Here is a 17,274-nt window from a genome sequence, read left to right as displayed (position 1 = left end):
TCATTGCCAAATGTGGGGGCAGGGTCAGCCTGAAACAAGTGTCCCCCAGCACAGAGATGTTCACGGAGGTTTACCTGAACTGGATTTTCTGCCTTGCTGGCTGTCATCTTTCTTACTATTATTACTATTCACATCGTGGTCATCACTGCAAATATGGTAAAGTTGGTACTAGGTGAAGAGCACAGGCCCTGGGGTCGGATGGACCTCAGTTCAAGTCCTCGTTCCACTACCTACAATCTGTGTGACTTCGGGCACTCATGTAAGCTTTGGTGTCCTTATCTGTAAAAGGGCGCCCCCCTCCTCAGGGCCATGTGTGGATTAAATGAGATGGTGCATGGGAAGGGCTTAGTGAGTGCCAGGCCATGGCAAGTGCTCAGTCCATGCTGGCTGACAGAGGTCTCCTTCATCACTGTGCCTTCTGTCTACACACTTCCTCTAGGTTTTCAAAACAGTTCCATCTGGCGTCTGCCAAGCTTGTCCTGGTTGCAGTGCTATTAGCCAGGAGTGGCCCCATGACTTGCTCAGTGCCCAGCGTCTTGGCCAACGGTTGGCATCTATCTTCCTCTGTGTTGGGTGCTGTGGTCGGTATTTTCCATGTATCCTCTTGTTTAGTCCTTCCCACTTTCCAAATAAGAAAATGGGTTTCGAAAGGGTAAGTGCCTTGCTGGTAAGGGGTGGAGCCAGGACTCTCAATGCAAGGGACCTGCCTGGCTTTGAGGCCGGCGCTGTAACTGATTAGGAAGCATGCTGAACTCTGTAATAACCAGCGCTTGGACGAATCTCCTAACTCCGAACTGTTTATCCCAGAGAGGGGGTGTCTTCCACATCTTCCCCTACCCTTGACTTCCTTTGCAGGGCTCCCTGGCTGGGGCCAAGGCCTGGAGCCCTGTGTGTTTATCACAGATGCTTGGCCTTCCCTGGGCAGGGTAAGAACAGAGGGAAGGTTTTACCAAAATGGCCATTAAAAGCCAATTGGCCCTGAAGAACTAGTAGTGAACGGAGAAGAGAGCAAAGTTTCCCCCAAATTTATTTTACTATGAGACCTGCATATAGTAAACAATATGGAGGTTGGCTGGTCTGTATTGACATTTCAGCACATAATATGTGTCCAACTGTCTGAAATACTTTCTAGGCATTCTTTTAATTCCCACAAAAACTTGCAGAAGGAGGTATAGCCTCTTTTTAACAGAAGAGGAAACTGAGACTCAGAGAGGTTAAGAAACTTGACCAAGGTCACACAGCTCATGATCATGAATGGCAGAAGCAGGATTTAGACCTAGGCAGTCTGATCCCAGAGCCTGTAGGCTAAACCACTTTGCAACAATAGCTCAACCTGGAACCCCCGAGGCCCCCCACATGCCTCTGAAAGGAGTGGGCTACTTGGGAAAGTGCTGTTCAGCAGAAGGGCCAGAGGGAGTCCCCAGAGGAGGAGAGCAGGTGCTGAGCTTCCCTGCTCAGGGTTCCTAGCTCAGCAGCCAGTGGCAGAGCTCCCCACCCGACCTACCCTGACGCACGCGTGCACGAGCACATGCACACGTGGGTGTGGGGCCAGGGCAGCCCCGCAAGGGTGCAGCCTCACCCTCTTTACAGTCGTGCCCGTTGTCGTGGAGCCGGTAGCCGTTCCTGCAGCGGCACAGGTAGCTCCCGAACGTGTTGATGCACTCGTGCTGACACCCACCGTTGTCCTCGACACACTCATCCTTGTCTAGAGAGATCAACAGACTGTCCTAAGAGGAAGCACCAACTCGAGCATGTCCCTCACAGCTCAGAACCCCGCTCAGAAGTGGCCACCTCCAGGGAGCCTCCCTGATTGTCACTCTGCCCTGATTACCCCTTGCTGGGGGTTGGGGGAGTCTTCACCTCGGCTTTGTTGGGTATCGCTTGGCCCTGGTATGTGTTGACTGCTCCATGCTCCTAAAGCACTCTAATGGATGTATGTTCTCTGCCCTGCTCCCTGCCCAAACAAGGAGCTCCCTGAAGGATCGGCTAATGTTACTAACAACAGTAACAATGATAAAAATAACTGCCACTTACTGAGTATATACTATGGAATGGGCACTGCCCCAAGTGCTTTTTATACATTATCCAAGTTAGTTTTCACCCAACCTTAGGAAGGAGGTGCCTTTATGCCCACTTTACAGGTAAGGAAACTGAGGCTGAGAATGGCTAATGCTCCCCCAGTGAGCAAGAGGCCTATGGGGCCGACCCGGAGGCCTGGGCTCATGCCCTGCGACTCTACACCACCTCCTGGGCGTGGGGTAGGTAATTGCGTGGGCCACGGGCCAGACCAAGAGGACTAGTCCTATGCTACCACTGTCAGCTGATGTGCCTCAGTTGCCTCCCCTGTAAGACGGGGACAGTGTGGTATCCTTACCTCATAGCGTTGTTGGGAGGAGTAAATGAATCAGTGCAGGGAAAGCGCTCAGAACGGCACCCAACGCGTAGTAAGTGTCAGCTTTTGTAATTATCATGATGCATGAACTCAAGCGTTGGCTCCTGTCATCCCGGTCCTGTGGCTCTGGCTGGCACGGTGTGCAGCCCTCTCCTCAGCCAGCTGTTCCCGCAATAACCAAGGATAGACCTCCCCCTGCCTCCCCCCCACCGAACGACCTCAGGGGCCAGTCCTGTCTCCCTCCCCTCCCTACACCCTCTTGCCCACCATGGTTAATGCCTCCTTGAACACTGTATTTTAGCCTCATCCGTTTATTTCGGGAGGACAATTAAGAGCACTTCCAGAACCCTTAGAGAAAACAGAGGCGGGGACGCTGCCTGCTGCGCTGCACAGAAGTGCTTCTCCCTGGCCTTCCTCCCCAGTCCCTCTGCAGAAGGCCGCAGATCCTGCCCTGCCCGCACCCTCTCCTCTGCCCTTCTGTGCCCGGTGCAAACGTGGAGCCGGCCCCTGCCTCCAGCCCTCGCGCCCCCTCCTCTGAGGAGGCTCCCGCCCTGCCCTGCTCCCCTGGCCCTCCCGGCTCCGCACGCCTGGCCTGGCTTTGTCAGATGAACTTTTAGGCCTCCCCGGCTCAGGAACCTGCAAACGGTCCCACTTCCTGTCCCATCAGGTTCCGACTCTTCAGCCCCACATTCAGGGCCCTTCAGAACTAGAAGTGACGCGGCCCATCTCGCACCCTGGGCTTCCCAGCGCAGGTCTTGGCTCCACGCAGGCTGTTCTCATCTCTTTCTGTGCTCAGTAGAGACCCCAACCCCGTGGTCACACTGCCTCCCCTTCTTGGGACCTCGACGGCCTTATCTCTAGTCATCCTGTCTCCCCCTCCACACCTTCCCATCCCTTAAGACCTGGCTCAGACCACCATGCAGCCTGTGAAAGGTTTTACCCACTGCTCCAGGCAACCGTGGCTTCCCTCTTGTCCAAACGTTGGCCCCTGTTGCACTGGCCTACCCCGCAGTGCCCCAGGCGGGGACTTAGCAGGGTGTGTCCCTGCTCCCTAGCTGGGTGTAAGCTCATCCAGTTAGGGGCACTTCCCCCGGCAGCCTCTACTAACTGGAACTGTGCTATCCCACAGCAGGCACTCAAAACGAAACAAAACAAAGCACAACTTTTTCAATGAGAGACTGCAAAAAAATCACAGAGACAGAACTCTGGGTATCTACAAAATAAAATAAAATAAAAAAGTGGGTTGTTTCTATGCTAAGCACTGAGAATAAAAAGGTAACCAAATTACAGTTCCTGCTCTTAGACAGTTCACACTCTAATGCGACATGACAGACAGGACCCGCCACATAATTTGCAGGGCCCATGTAAGATGAACATGGGGTCACTTGTTAAAAAATTATGGAATTTAAGACAACAACAGAGCCGAGCCTTAAACCAAGCATAGGCCCTTCTGGGGGCAGTCCCTGTGCTACGACACAGGCCACACGCTCACGGAGCTGGCTTGGTGATGAGAGCCCTGACAGAGGGGAGGTAGACAGGGCTGCGGGACTCTGATGAAAGAACAGTTACTGTGCTAAGAGGGTGCTGTGGTTTGAATGTGTCCCCAAAGTTCATGTGTCGGAAACTTAATCCCCTATGCAACGGTGTTGAGAGGCGGGGCCTTTAGGAGGTGTCTGGGTCATTATCTCTGGAGGGGGGGTCCTTGCAAAGGATGAGTCTGGCCCCCTCCCTTTCTCTGTCGCCCGTGTGATGCCTCCCACCTTGTTGTGACACGGCACGAAGGCCCTCACCACATGTGGCCCCTCCATCATGGACTTCCCAGCTTCCGGACCCGTGAGCCAAATACATTTCTGTTCATTGTCCGTGACCCAGTCACAGACTGGCCCTCTGTTGTAGCAGCACACGGCAGACTAAGATAGAGGGCGAGAGGAAACCAGGGAAAGCTGCAGAAAGTGGCATCTGGGGCCTTCCAGTCCAAGTAGGCGCTTTCTAAGTGGGGAAGATGAAGGACGTTCCAGGGAGAGGGAGCGCCGCCGCAGTGCGTGTGAAGAGAGAACGAGGTGGGGGTGCGGGAGTGCAGGGCGATGGCACAGGAGGCAGTGGGGAGTCGCGGGTGACCTGAGCACAGGCACCTGCAGAGGAAATGTGCCCGGCAGGACAGCGGGGAGGCAGCGTCCAGCATCAGACGCCAGCCCAGGAGAAAGGGCTTCTTCCTTCTGCTGCTGCGCTGGCCCTGACAGCTCAAGGCCCCCAGTTTGAGAACCAGGGCCCGTGTGTGGCTGTGCAAGGTCGAACAGTGTCTGCCCCAAACTCATGTTCGCCTGGAACCTCAGAATGTGATCTTATTTGGAAATAAGGTCTTTGCAAAAGTATAAAAGATCTTGAGATGGAATCATCCTGGATTTAGAATCAGCCCTAATTCCAACGTCTGGAATCCTAATAAGAGGACAGGACGCAGAGAGGCTCCAGGACGAAGGGCGTGTGGAGATGGAGGCAGAGACGGGAGCGGCGCAGCTACAAGCCAAGAAACGCCAGGATTGCCGGAAGAGGCAAGGGAGCACGGCCCTGCCCACACCTGGATTTCAGACTTTTGGCCCCCAGAACTGCTAGAGAATTAAGATTCTGCTGTTTAAGCCAACCAGTTTGTGGTCATTTGCTATGGCGCCTAGGAAACGAACACAGCTACTAATAAAACCCCCCTGGATGTAGGCATGTCCCTCCAAGGCAGCCACGCTGGGAGGGGAGCGGGCAGACAGAGCGAAGGGGAGCCCACACTGCATGGGCTTCACCTCCGAAGCCACGTACCTGAGAAGAAGTGGGCCCTGAAGCCGCGTTTGGAGACGGTGTTGTCCGACTTGAACTCCACACGCATGTTGTTGCTCTGAGAGGTGATGACCTCGGGCGTCTCGGAGCCACAGAACCTGCCGTGCAGGCTGGCGTCGGGGGACAGGCCGCTGCGCACCTCCACGAAGTCGTATTTACAGACCTGCAAGGGGGCGCGGTGGAGAGCGGCCCGGGGCCCCCATCCCTACCCCAGATCCCCCAGCACACTGCTGCACCCCTTCCTGAGAGCTGCACCCTTTCCTGCAAACTGCACCCCTTCCTGCAAGCTGTACCCCTTCCTGCAAGCTGTACCCCTTCCTGCAAGTTGCACCCTGCCAGGTGGCAGGTGCCCTGACTCTTACTCCTCTGCTAGTTAGACTGCACTTCAGAGAGCGACAGAGGGGCCCTGACCTTCCAAGCTGGGCTCCAAAACCTGCATTCCCGTAACTCTGTAGCCTGACTTTTATTTATTTTATATATTGGGCTTACATGAACTTTTGCGTGAACAAAGGGCCCCACTGCTAGAATAAGAAGAAAAACAAGGCGAAGAGGAGCAGGGAGGAGAAAGGGGAGGAGGCAAGGAGGAAAAGTTTGCAAGCCACTGGTATAATCCAGCTCCATCATATGTTCATGCAGAGAAACAAGCTCAGAAGGGGCGAGTCATCTGTCTGAAGTTACACAGCTCAGCAGTGGTGGAGCCAGGACTAGAATCCACGCTCCCTGCTATAGCAATGATTTTTCTCAAAAAGACCTTAACTGCTAGGTGGTCTGATCAATTACTTTGAAGGTTTGTTTTTTCTGTGTAATATTCATTTTGGGGTGAGCCCCTCATTGGCACTGGGGCTTCTGGGCATTGGGGTCATTGGCACTGGGATCTCTTTTTCAGTACCCAAGAGGTCAGACTGGTCAGCTCAGAGCCAGGCCGGAGCTCAGCGGGGACAGGAGGGGTGGGGAGAAGGACCTGTGTGTCCCAGGGGTCCTGCCAGCCCAGGGTGCAGGTGGAGGCATGCGTGACTAACACTCCGGCTGCAGGGCGCTGCCTGGGCCTCGCCTGACTGGGTCAGCCATGACCACTGCCCGAGAGAGGGAACAGGCCGTCTGTAGCATCCCTGTCCCTAGCTGGTCCTCACCCCTCCATTCCCATCAGCAGGACACCAACCCTGGATTTGCACCCCAGGGCACATACCAGTCCTGTCCACCTCCCACCCCAACACCTGCCTCCTCAACTCTCGTCCTGATTCTCCGTGGATTTATCAGTGACAAGAGGGCCGCAGGTGCTCTAGCTGCAGAGGACATGCAGCTGAAACAATTAGACAAAACGCTCCCGCAGAGTCTTCCCAGCCAAGGTCCTGCGACTCTCGGAAGCGCCAGTTCCAGCACAAGCCATCTCCCTGCCTGCTGAGCCCCTCACCACTTTCCAGCTCTCAGTCACATCTCCACACAGTCCCCAGTCAATTAGAGCACAGAAACATACGTCATTGCCTTCCAGTTCAAACACTTCAAACTGGAGGGAGATCTGGTACTGAACGGGGGCCACCACCTGCCAGACACAGTTTTTGTTCGTGGGATACTCCTTTGGCCACCCAGGGCTGGTGATGGTTCCATTCAGCTTGGTAATGAAACCGCCACAGGCCACTGCACGGGAGGAACAGAAACAAAACGCATTTGGTTTTAGTTCCAAGTGGCTGCAATTTCCCACAAGCAGCAATGAGCCCTGCTGTTCTGTAATAGCAACAACAAAAAACGTTAGACAATCTGTGTCCTTTATTCTAGTCCAATAGCTTCAACTGAAGATTTGGAGGGATGACACTGGAGATCAGTCTTTACTGATGTTTAAAATAACGTCGATGCCTTTGTGCTTTCCTGCCACCCAGTGGCATGGCTGTGACTTGGACCAGAGGAGAAGTAGAAGTGTTTGTAGAAAGCTATGCGCTGTCCCTGGCTTGCGGGGACAAGCAGATTCATGCAGGTGGGCAAGGAAAACAAGGCAGGTAGAAATGCAATGAACAAAGTGTGCTATCAGTTGAGTCACACCAAAGTGCTCACAGTTTTCCTTGCTTTTATTTTCTACCTTGATAATCATGTAAATTTTACACCATCACAGAAGATAAATCACGACCCTGATTGCAGTTTCTAGGGCAGAGTCCATGCAATTTTGGCAGTTTGCTCATATTTATGACAGTTATCAAGCTGTTTCTCCCTCTGGGAGGTGGGTGGATCTTTCACCACTTCTGCTCCTTGTCCCTTTCCAGCCAGCCGCTGCCCCCTCTCTGCCCCACGTCCCCGTCCCCTCTCACTCTAGCAAGGCGGGTCCCACACTAACCTTCGCACGTCTTCTTATCGGTAGCCAGCTCGTAGCCTGGGTCACAGGTGCACTTGTAGCTGCCCAGCGTGTTCACACAGCGATGCTCACAGCCGCCGTGGTCTGGCCAGGAACACTCATCCACCTCTGTGGGGGAGGTGACCATGGTCGAATTGTCACAAAGCTGCCTGGTCTGTTCCCAAGGCCTCCACATCCCGGGGTCCCCAGCTAGTGTGCTCTAAGAACAAGAGTGACTCCTGGTGGCCACTTCCCAAGGAGCCCCATGTCTACAGCTGAAAAACTGGCAGCAGCTACAGAGAAGGGCAGGACCCTAACAGCCCAAGGCAGGAGACCTTGTTAGCCAGAGCAGGGCTGCTCCTGTGGGCCTCAGGCCCGGGGAATTGAATTCTTTGAGCTGTTCAGCCGGTAGTTTTCATCTGAGGTCTTGAAAAATCTCACAAGGTTCCATACCAAAGACTTCATCCATTTCAATGCCATGGAATTGGGGATTTTTTCTCCCATAAATAGGCAACTTCTCAGGGACATTAAAGAAAGGGTAAAGACAAAAGGACACATTGCTAGATAAAGATGTGTAAGTATTCTTTACATATTAGAGCCAGAATCTGTAATTTAGCATGTTTATAAATACCCTTAAGAGGTGTGCACAGGGAGCTCTTTAAGGTTACAGAAAACACTGGGCCCTGCGGTCAGCCTATGCTCCTGGGAGAAACTGCAGGAGAGCCCAGGACAAGGCTGAGTTAGCGGGGCGGGGTGGGGGGGCACTCCATGAGATTTGGTGCCTACAAGTGTCTAGTGATGCATTTGGAGCAATCAAATAATGGCACATAGGATGCCATGGGTGCTGTCCAGAGGAAAAGCATGGGCATCACTGGAGACTCTCCCAGGACACATCAGCCCACACGCCACTGAAGGAAAGGAAAACCCTAGCGTTGGGCATCTCTAAGAGTACTAGAAATAAAAGGGAAAATATCATTGTCTGTTGCCAAGCCACGGTATACCTGTCCCTGACAGAGAGCGTGCAGGGTGTGGCCTAGCAGACCTAAAGGGGTCTAGAGAAAGGACAGCTAGACACTGACACATCTGTTTTCCAAAAGTCCAATCTAGGAAGAAGAAAGGATGGGACGGGGGTGAGAAGGGCAGCGCTGGCCCATAGCCCCACGGGAGGTAGGAATAGAGCAAGTATGGACAGTTCACCAAAGCCCGAAAGAACACAGCACACACAGGAGAGATAGGGACATCTAGGGCTTGGTCAGGACCTGCACAGAGACCCAGTCTTGCCGCCCCAGGCAGGGATGATTTTTATCACGTTCCTGAGAGATGGCTTTTCAGACCCTGCTCGAAAACTCCCAGAGACAGGACTCTTGCTACTTTTCAAAGGTATTTCTTGGGTCAAAAGTCTGAATCCTTACAACTTCCAACCCATTGGCCCTACAGAAAATGCAAACCCTCCAATTTTCACGTCTCCCTCTACTCTGCCCATTTCCGACTCAGATCCACCCGTTTCCTTCCCCAATCCTCGTCTGCGATGCACAAATTCCTCATCAACCTGCTTGCTCTTCACTGGGGAAAGGATGGACTGTAAATACCTCGTCATTTCACACAGTGGACAGCAAACTTAGGGAACTCTAGGAGGGACGTATTCTTGGGCTCGACAAAGGTTTAAATAAATGAATTGGTCATCAGGGGTAATTGGGTTCGGTAGAGAAGCTCTAGGCAGGGAGATGAAGTTGTCCATGGCCTTCAATCGATGTAAGTATTAAGTATGCAAAAACCCTAACAATGGTGCAATTATTTGTTCATCGCCTTACAATATGCAAAGCGTTTTCTTAGCCATTTGCTAGAAAGTATAGAAGGAAGAAAATTGATCGTAAAGAGTAGTGGGAAGAGTCCAGGCTTTAGAGTGAGTTAGACCTGGGTTGGCTCCACCAGTGAATCTTCCCCCAACCAATTGGGTGACCTCCGGGGAGCTGTCCTCTCTGAGCCTCCCTTCTGTTTTAAAATGAGAACAATACTTGCTTTTAGGTTGTGGTGATTGAAAACGAGACACGTGAATTGCCCAACACATAGCCTATCTATACACAGGAGCTATCACGACAGACAACAATGGAGTTGCTTTTGAAATGCCAGGGGGCAGAGAGACACGGTGATGGGGGTGATGAGAAGGATGAGGTTGGCCGGGCAGGGATGGAGTAGTGCAGGCCTGAGTAGGGGCGGGAGACGAGGCAAGAACAGAAAGAAAGAAATGCCTCAAGGCCGGGCCAGCAAAGGAAGACTGGGTAGGCAGGAGGGCAGCACGGCAGATTCAAGGCCCTGGGGGTTGTCCCAGGGAGAAGCCAGGAGGAAACTGAGGGATGAGCCCATCCGGGGAGATGAAGACAGGCAAAGGACCAAGGCAGGGGGCATCAGAGGCTCCCCCTTCCTCCTGCCTTGGGGGCAAGAAGGAGAGGCCCCCAGAGGAGCCATCTTGGTGCCATCTTAGTGAGGTGGAGGGAGAGGGGCCAGTGGAATGAACTCAGGCTCAGAGCAAGCGGAATATAATTCCTCCAAGGACTAGAAGTGTTTGTTTGACCCAGGAAGGTGGGCGAAAGTTATACTTTTACACCTGAGCTCTCTCCAGCAAGAGCCGTGGGATGTTTGGCCATTTACAACCCTGCCCCAGCGTGGATGGATGGCGTGGACGTGCGCCAGCTCTGCCCATGTTTCCTCCATGCTGCGGTACGGCAGCCTCTGCTCCAAGCCCAGTGGCTGGTGCTTGCTCTGGGCCTCAGGGGCCAAGCCAAGCCTCCCAGAAAAATCTGGGAGCACGTGGGTGTAGGAGAAGAGGCTGGAACCAGGGCTCAGCCTAGCACAGTGGGAGACCTGGCTTCTCATCCTCCGGGTGGTAGTGGTGAAAGAAGGAACCATTCTGTGGTTAGGTAAAGAGATGGCTCAGGCAGGATCCCAAAAATTGTTTCAGAGAGAACAAATGAAAGGGAAGGCAGGCACATTCCTAGGCTTGTGAAGAAATACCTTGAAGGAAGCCAGTCCCCCAGCACATGCTCCACAGTGGCCCATCATCTCTGGGACGGTGGGATGGGATGTCGCGGCCAAGGTGGGAATCCTTACACGCTTTATGTGGAGGCTGTGGGACCAAAATGGCCCCACCAGCCCTTGAATGTTGCTGGCGTCTCTCAAAGCAGCTAGAAATGTAAGGTGCTCTGCTTGCTGCCGGCCAGCAGCCTCCAAGAGGAGCTGCCATCTGGCACCAGGACAGGGTGCAGGGGCCAACGGGCGCCCTGGCCAGCACCAGGCGCCAGCTGGGCCCTGTGCAGAGCCTCCTGCCAATTGGCATCAAGGCAAGAGCTTCTTTGGCTTGTTCCAACTCTTCTGCAGGGCCTCCGTAGCTTCTCCTCCAGCTTCTTTCACTGGGGAAGTCCTGACACACGCGCTGGGCACTGTGTTCGCAGGACATCCTACCGATGGCCTTGCCAGAATAAGGCTGGGCTACGGAAGCTGACCGTGCCCGGTCTCCAGACTGGCACTGTCTGACGCGGCAGCCCCAGCACATGTGGCTACTGAGCACGTGAGATGTGCCCTGAGCATAAAACACAGGATTTCCAACACTTAGTATGAAAAATGTCATTAATATTGTTATGTATTGATTACATATTAGATGATATTGTTTTGCACATGTTAAGTTAAATAAAATATATCATTAAAATTAATTTTACCTGTTTCTTTTCTTTTGTAAGGTGGCTGCTAGAAAATTTAAGATTGCACACACAGCTCTCATTTGTGCCTCGATTCCTACGTCTGTTGGACGGCGCTGTCTGAGACCGTGGTCTCTCACCTCACTCCTTCAGGAGAGCCTTGCAAGGTAGGCAGAGCAGGTAGTAGGACGCCCAGTCCACCAGTGGGGAAACTGAGCCCCATTCATCCATCCACCCATCCATTCATTCATTGCTCAATAAGTATTAATATTCGCTGAGCCCACCGTGTGCAGGCACTGGGAGTACAGTGGAGAACAAAGCAGGTGCGACCTGGTCTCAGGAAGGAAAGCTGACCTGTCAGAGAGCGGGTCGCTAGTGAGGAGTGCAGGACTGGCCCCCAGGACTTCCGATGCCAAATCCAGGGCCCTTATTCCTACACACCTGTGCCGTCAAGAAGGCAGGAGGGTGCCTAGTGTCAGGATCAAATCACAGACACTCAGGAAAAATTCCAACCCCTTCACTTTCCTTTCCTGTGGCTTTTGGGTCTCCTTAGTGGAAAGAGGGTGGACTGTGGAATCCTACAGATCCAGTTCTAGTCCTAGCTCTGCCACTTCAGGACTTCAGTTTCCTCTGTTTTAAAATGGGGACAAGAATAATGCCCACCCAGGCATTGTTCTGGCAAGTGAGAAGACCAATGCAGTCTCTGGCACATGGCCAGCACCCCGTAGATGTCTTTCCCCAGCATAGGACTAGATGGGGATTCTGTTAGTCCTGTTCCTCCTTCAAGATTCAGGGTCAAGTTCAATGTTACATATTTTTCCTTTGCTAAACACGCTTCTCTGCAGTCCTCCTTGACATAACGATGTCAGGCTAGGTCTGTGCATTCAGTTGGTATAGGTGGGCCTCAGTTAACTCCTTCCCAGGCATCTAAAAAGATGTCTGCAAATTGAAATACCCTCAAAGGAGGACACTGAGTAGCCTGGGAGTCTCACGGCCTCCACTGAGGCCCACACTCCCGTTCAGCGATGTCATCACCCATTTGTTTCTGTTCTTTCACCACCGCGAGCCCTTGAGGACAACCACGGCGTGCTTTCCTCAGTATCCCCAGCCCCGGCACAGCACTGACACATGATGTGGTGAATGCTGGCTGCGTGTTACACGTGGAGGAGGGAGAAAGTGGCACCTTCTAACCAGCAAATGGAGCCTGCGACCATGGTTACTTAGAGCAGGAAAGGGCCACCACTCCGTCCCTTATAAGCCATCGCCCTAACTGACACCTCCAGCTGGGCTGCCGTAAAAATTCAGGAGGTCCAGTTAAATTTGACTTTCAGATAAACAACTGCTAAGCACAGTATGCAATATTTGGGAAACATAGTAAAATAACCGTTCTTTATCTGAAATTCCAATTTAACTGGGCATCCAGGTTTTTTATTTCCTGAATCTGGCAACCCTCATCTTCTGCCTCAGCCAATCCTCTTAAAAAGGTGCATTGCTGATTACCTGTAGAACCAGGAATGAGGTGTGGGTGGGTCAGTGGGAACTGGCTGCCGGTTATCTCACTGCAAGGGACCCAAGCACCTAACTTACAGACCCAGGGGTGGAAGTCAGGGGAGGAGTAGGTCAGTAGTAGGAGAATTAGAATTATAGATTGAGAATAAAAACCTCATCATCATACATGACACATGGCAGGCAGAATAAGGGCCCCAGAGCTGTCTACATCACAGGCTTGCAACTTGTGAGTCTGTTACCTGACATGGCAAAAAAGACTCCGCAGGTGTGATTAAGTTCAGGATCTTGAGACGGGAGAGTCCTGGATTATCTGGGTGGCCCAGTCTCGACAGGAAGGTGATATAAGGAAAGAGGTAGGCGGAGAGTCAGGGTCAAAAGAGGAGATGTGACCACAGGAGTATGGGTCTGTGATCAGCCTAAGAAAGACACAATCGGCCATCGCCGGCTTGGAGCATGGAGGGACCACGAGCCAAGGAATACAGGAAGCTTCTAAAAGCTGGAGAAGGCGAGGAAATGGATTGTCCCCTAGAGCCTGAAGAAAGAATGCAGCCCTGCCACCACCTTGACGTTAGCCCAGCAAGACCCACTTCAGGGGTCTCAACTCCTGAACCGTAAGATGATAAATTCGCGTTGTTTTAAGCCACCGACTTTATGGTAATTGGTTTCTGCAGCAATGGGAAACTAAATCATCGCAATAGTAAGGAGAAATCGTCATATCATTTTTTCCAGACAGAATAATCACTTCAAGGATTCCTTCCCTAGCAAATGCAATTAATGGGGCTAAACAGTATACCAGAGTATTCACTTATACTATTTCACTTTCTCCTGACCACAACCTTGCAATAACCTGGTAGCAACATTTCTACAGGTGGAGACTGGAGCTCAGAGAAGTTGTGCAACTTGCTCAAAGCCACCCTGCCAGTGTCACTGCTGCCAGGTCAGGCAGGGACCTCCCCAGGCTGGGAGACAACAGGCACATGCAGACTGGCCCAGGGTGGGGTAGGGGCTATGGATTTCCAGGCATCTCAACTAGGGCTGCCATATCCTTCTTCCCTGTGCAACGACAAGATGACCTGTATTTAAAAAGCACTTGCCATGGCCTGGCTTTTTTTGCTTGGGAAAGACGCAACTTAGTTTTGTCTCCAATTATTCAGAGTGTTATGATTCCCGCTCTGTTACTGCTTGGGTTCTGCTCTCCCCCAGATGCCTCCAGACAGGAAAGGATAAGTCCCAGGTCTTGTTGGGCACTTGTCAGCCTATAAGGTACCTCCATAGCTGTCCTTTCATGGGGCTAGGTGACATGGGCAGATTTCCTGCTCCCTGTCTGGCAGGGAGGAAAACTGAGGCTTCAGTAAGGATGAATGGCTGCCTGCTCTGGATGACACGGCTTGAAGTGGGTTCTTCTGACACCCACTCGGTTCGTGTAGAATCTAGAGAAGGCTCTAAGACAGGGGCAGAGGGAGAGTGGGAATAGGGGAGGAACAAAGATTTCCAGGTCTGCTCCTCCAGGAGTCCCAGGGCAGGAGGGAAGGAGGGAAAGCAGCCTCCCCTGGGTAGGGGTGTCTGGGGCCTGGGGAAGTGGGGTCACTAATTAATCAGCTGCAGAGAACTGACATCTCTGTTCAACGGCTGCTGCTGTACTCCTGGGTGCCCAGGCCCAATGCGTGGGGGAGCATCCATGCTTCCCTCTTAGGGTGTGGTCTTTGGGGCCTCCGAGCCCTGAGAGCAGAGATGGAAGACGGAAGCCCGCACTTCTGGGGCCAGGATGGCTAGGTCTACCTATGCCGTTCTGGGTCTGGTTCTGTCAAGACCCAACAGAGCAGCAGGCCCCCAACAAAGCATGGAGGCTTGTTCCCAGAGTGTCACCCACTTCCTCTCTTCCACACCCCATCACTTGGGGGTAGGCATGCAGGCTGGGGATGCTGACGCTTCAGGAGCTGCAGACCTGTGCTGCCTCTCTGACCCGCATCAAGGAATGCAAGGCCACGCTGGAAAAGTTTGAGCTTGAGAATTTGTATTTCTTTTCTTTTCTTTTCTTCTTTTTTTTTTCTTTTTTTGAGACAGAGTCTGGCTCTGTCACCCAGACTGAAGTGCAGTGGCATCATCATAGCTCACTGCAATCTCAAACTACTGAGCTCAAGCGATCCTCCTGCCTCAGCCTCCCAGAGTGCTAGGATTGTAGGCATGAGCCACTGGGTTTGGATCCCTGATCTGCCACTTGACTGTCTTCGTGGTCCTGAGCAGCCCTTCTTAGCTCTGATCAAACGTGATCCAAACCTAACTCAAAGGGTTATTTTGGGAATTAAATGACATCATGCAAGTCAAGTACCTTACCCAGTTCTTGGCACACAGTGGGTGCTCAATTAATGATAGCCACTATAAAAATATTCATTGTTATCAATGCTCAGTTTCACTACAGAATAGTTTGCCCTTGTAAACTTATTAAATCTAATTTCCAAGTACAGAACTTCCTGCCACAGAGAAGCCGAGGCTGAGCCTGCCCCGACCAGGTGGGGACTCTGCTGGGATGCTCCACTCAGCTCTAAATGGGGCCCCTGCCTTTTCCCTGCAGGCAGCCTAGTTCGATGCTAAGCTTCCATATGGGTTTTGTGAGCCTTAAACCCGGGGGAGCAGTATTTCTTCTTGTGTCTAAAAGTGGAAACAAACTGCTAATTCATACCCTTGAAAAAATTGGCTGCAAAGCCTGCTTTATTGATAGAGCCATCAGAAACAAACTTCATCCACAGCCTGTTGGAGCTCGACTTCACATCCTCCGGCTTCTCGTAGCCACAGAAGTGGCCAATCAGGGCGCTCTCTTCCGTGGGGCCATCTCGGATTTCCAGGTAGTCATATGCACAGCTGTCATGCCTTTCGATCTAAAGGGCGAAACAGAGGCAAAGTCAAAGACAACAGATGGCCCAGCTGTAAGGTTTTTGATTTAAGAAGGAAACTCAAATATCACTCTCAAAAGCTATCCAAGAGTCAAAAGGACCCAAGTGTGCCCTGGGTGTCTCCACACCGTCTCCTAGTTGCAGACATCCAGGGTGAATCAAGCTGAGAAGAGACTAAGAGAGGGTAAACAGGGAAGAACAAGTCTACAAAACTTCCTTGGATCCCATCCTAGATTTCCCCTTCAATTATTCCCCTCAATCTCTCCACGGCCTTCAGAAGGGAGGCGAACCCAATTTCAGAGCCTGCGAAGATTTTAGTATCGGATGTCCTAGCACCACTCACCATGGACTTGAAAATGGCCCCTTAGGTTCCTGTTTTTAACCAAGAAATGGAAACCTATTTTTATAGAGTGGAATGTGTCTAGTAAAAGTTGCCATTTACTTCGTCCTTGGTAAGACAATCTGAGCAGCACTCACCTCAAAAGCTTGGAAGGTAAGTCCCACGTGAAACCCCTCCGAAACCGAAATCCTCCAAACGCATTCCTTGGAAGGTCTGTAGTCATCTGGGTAGTTGGGAGATTGAATCTGACCCGCATCTTTGTTAATGTCTCCGCCACATGTAGCTTTAGAAAGACACAGCACAGGAGGAAGAGGGGGTCCCTGGTCAGATCTTAGGAGTTAAAGTGGGGGCACTTGTCACCACTAGGTGGCTCCACTCACCAATATTTTCCTCTCCTTCCAACAAAGACAGCCTCCAGAAAGGCACAACTGCACTGATTTCCAACTCTGAATTTTTTTCATGTAAGAAAATAGCCATGTCCTCCACCTTCTCTGTGCACCAAAATCACCTGGGAGGTTTTCCAAACTGTGGAAGCCAGGGCCACATCCCCAGAGGTCCTGATTTAGGTGGGTCTGGGGGAGCTGGGAACAGCGGTGACGTTCCCCAGGTGATTCTAATGCAGAGGGTAGAGGACTGCTGGTATGCGAGGGTGCACACACACACCCACGTGCACACACACGCACGCGCACACAGCGCACACACATGCACACACTGCACACACACGCATGCACACACATACACATTATTTCTTTTACAAAAACAAAACTTTGGCCTCTCCAAAAATGACATTTTAAGGCCAAAAGGGCCCTTAATAATTTTCTAGTAGTTTCCCTCTTTTGGTGGGGTTAGGGTGGGGTGGGGAGAAGAGAAGCTCAGTACTTGGAACAAATAGAAGCAGCACTGCCTGGTGGCAGCTGCCTAGAGCCCAGACCTGGAGGGTTGGTTCCCTCTACTCCACAACCAGGGTGGCCTCAGAGGCCCTTCTAAGAAATGCGGTTGGAAATTCCCTGGTGTTGTCCAAAGTCTTCTTTTCACAAGTGAAACAAACAGAGGCCCAGAGAGGTCAGATTCTTTGCTTAGGCTCACACAGCAATTCACAGGCTGCAGTCATTTCCACGGGGTTTAATACCCCTACCCCCCCGCCCCCCACCAACACACACACAAATACCCCACTCCTGTGTGGGGGAAGGTGACTCCCCATGGTCTGGAAGGAGGGTCCATGGGGGTGGTGACAGGGAGATGATACCAGTTCTGAAGTAAGCACAGCTGGCCTCTGCTTCCAGGAGGTGGGGGCTGCACGAGCCTCA

At 52.1% G+C, this 17,274-nt stretch overlaps 1 protein-coding gene across 1 annotated transcript in view; it reads right to left on the bottom strand.

Annotated features, from left to right (window-relative positions):
* The window catches only part of TLL2 (tolloid-like 2), a 112,703-nt gene that overhangs the window by 6,986 nt on the left and 88,443 nt on the right, over nt 1-17,274 (bottom strand). Inside the window, exons 12-17 of the mRNA XM_012654502.1 lie at nt 16,105-16,250; nt 15,417-15,612; nt 7,539-7,664; nt 6,690-6,850; nt 5,198-5,378; nt 1,580-1,705 (exon numbers count right to left, since the gene is read on the bottom strand). Of these exons, the coding sequence (XP_012509956.1) occupies nt 1,580-1,705; nt 5,198-5,378; nt 6,690-6,850; nt 7,539-7,664; nt 15,417-15,612; nt 16,105-16,250 (936 nt within the window). The remainder of the gene's footprint in view (nt 1-1,579; nt 1,706-5,197; nt 5,379-6,689; nt 6,851-7,538; nt 7,665-15,416; nt 15,613-16,104; nt 16,251-17,274) is intronic.

Source organism: Propithecus coquereli, unplaced genomic scaffold (genome assembly GCF_000956105.1).
Source record: "Propithecus coquereli isolate 6110/MARCELLA unplaced genomic scaffold, Pcoq_1.0 Scaffold440, whole genome shotgun sequence".
Lineage (NCBI taxonomy): Eukaryota > Metazoa > Chordata > Mammalia > Primates > Indriidae > Propithecus > Propithecus coquereli.
The sequence above is the reverse complement of the archived record's forward strand: the minus strand, read 5'-3'. Positions and strand labels throughout refer to the sequence as shown.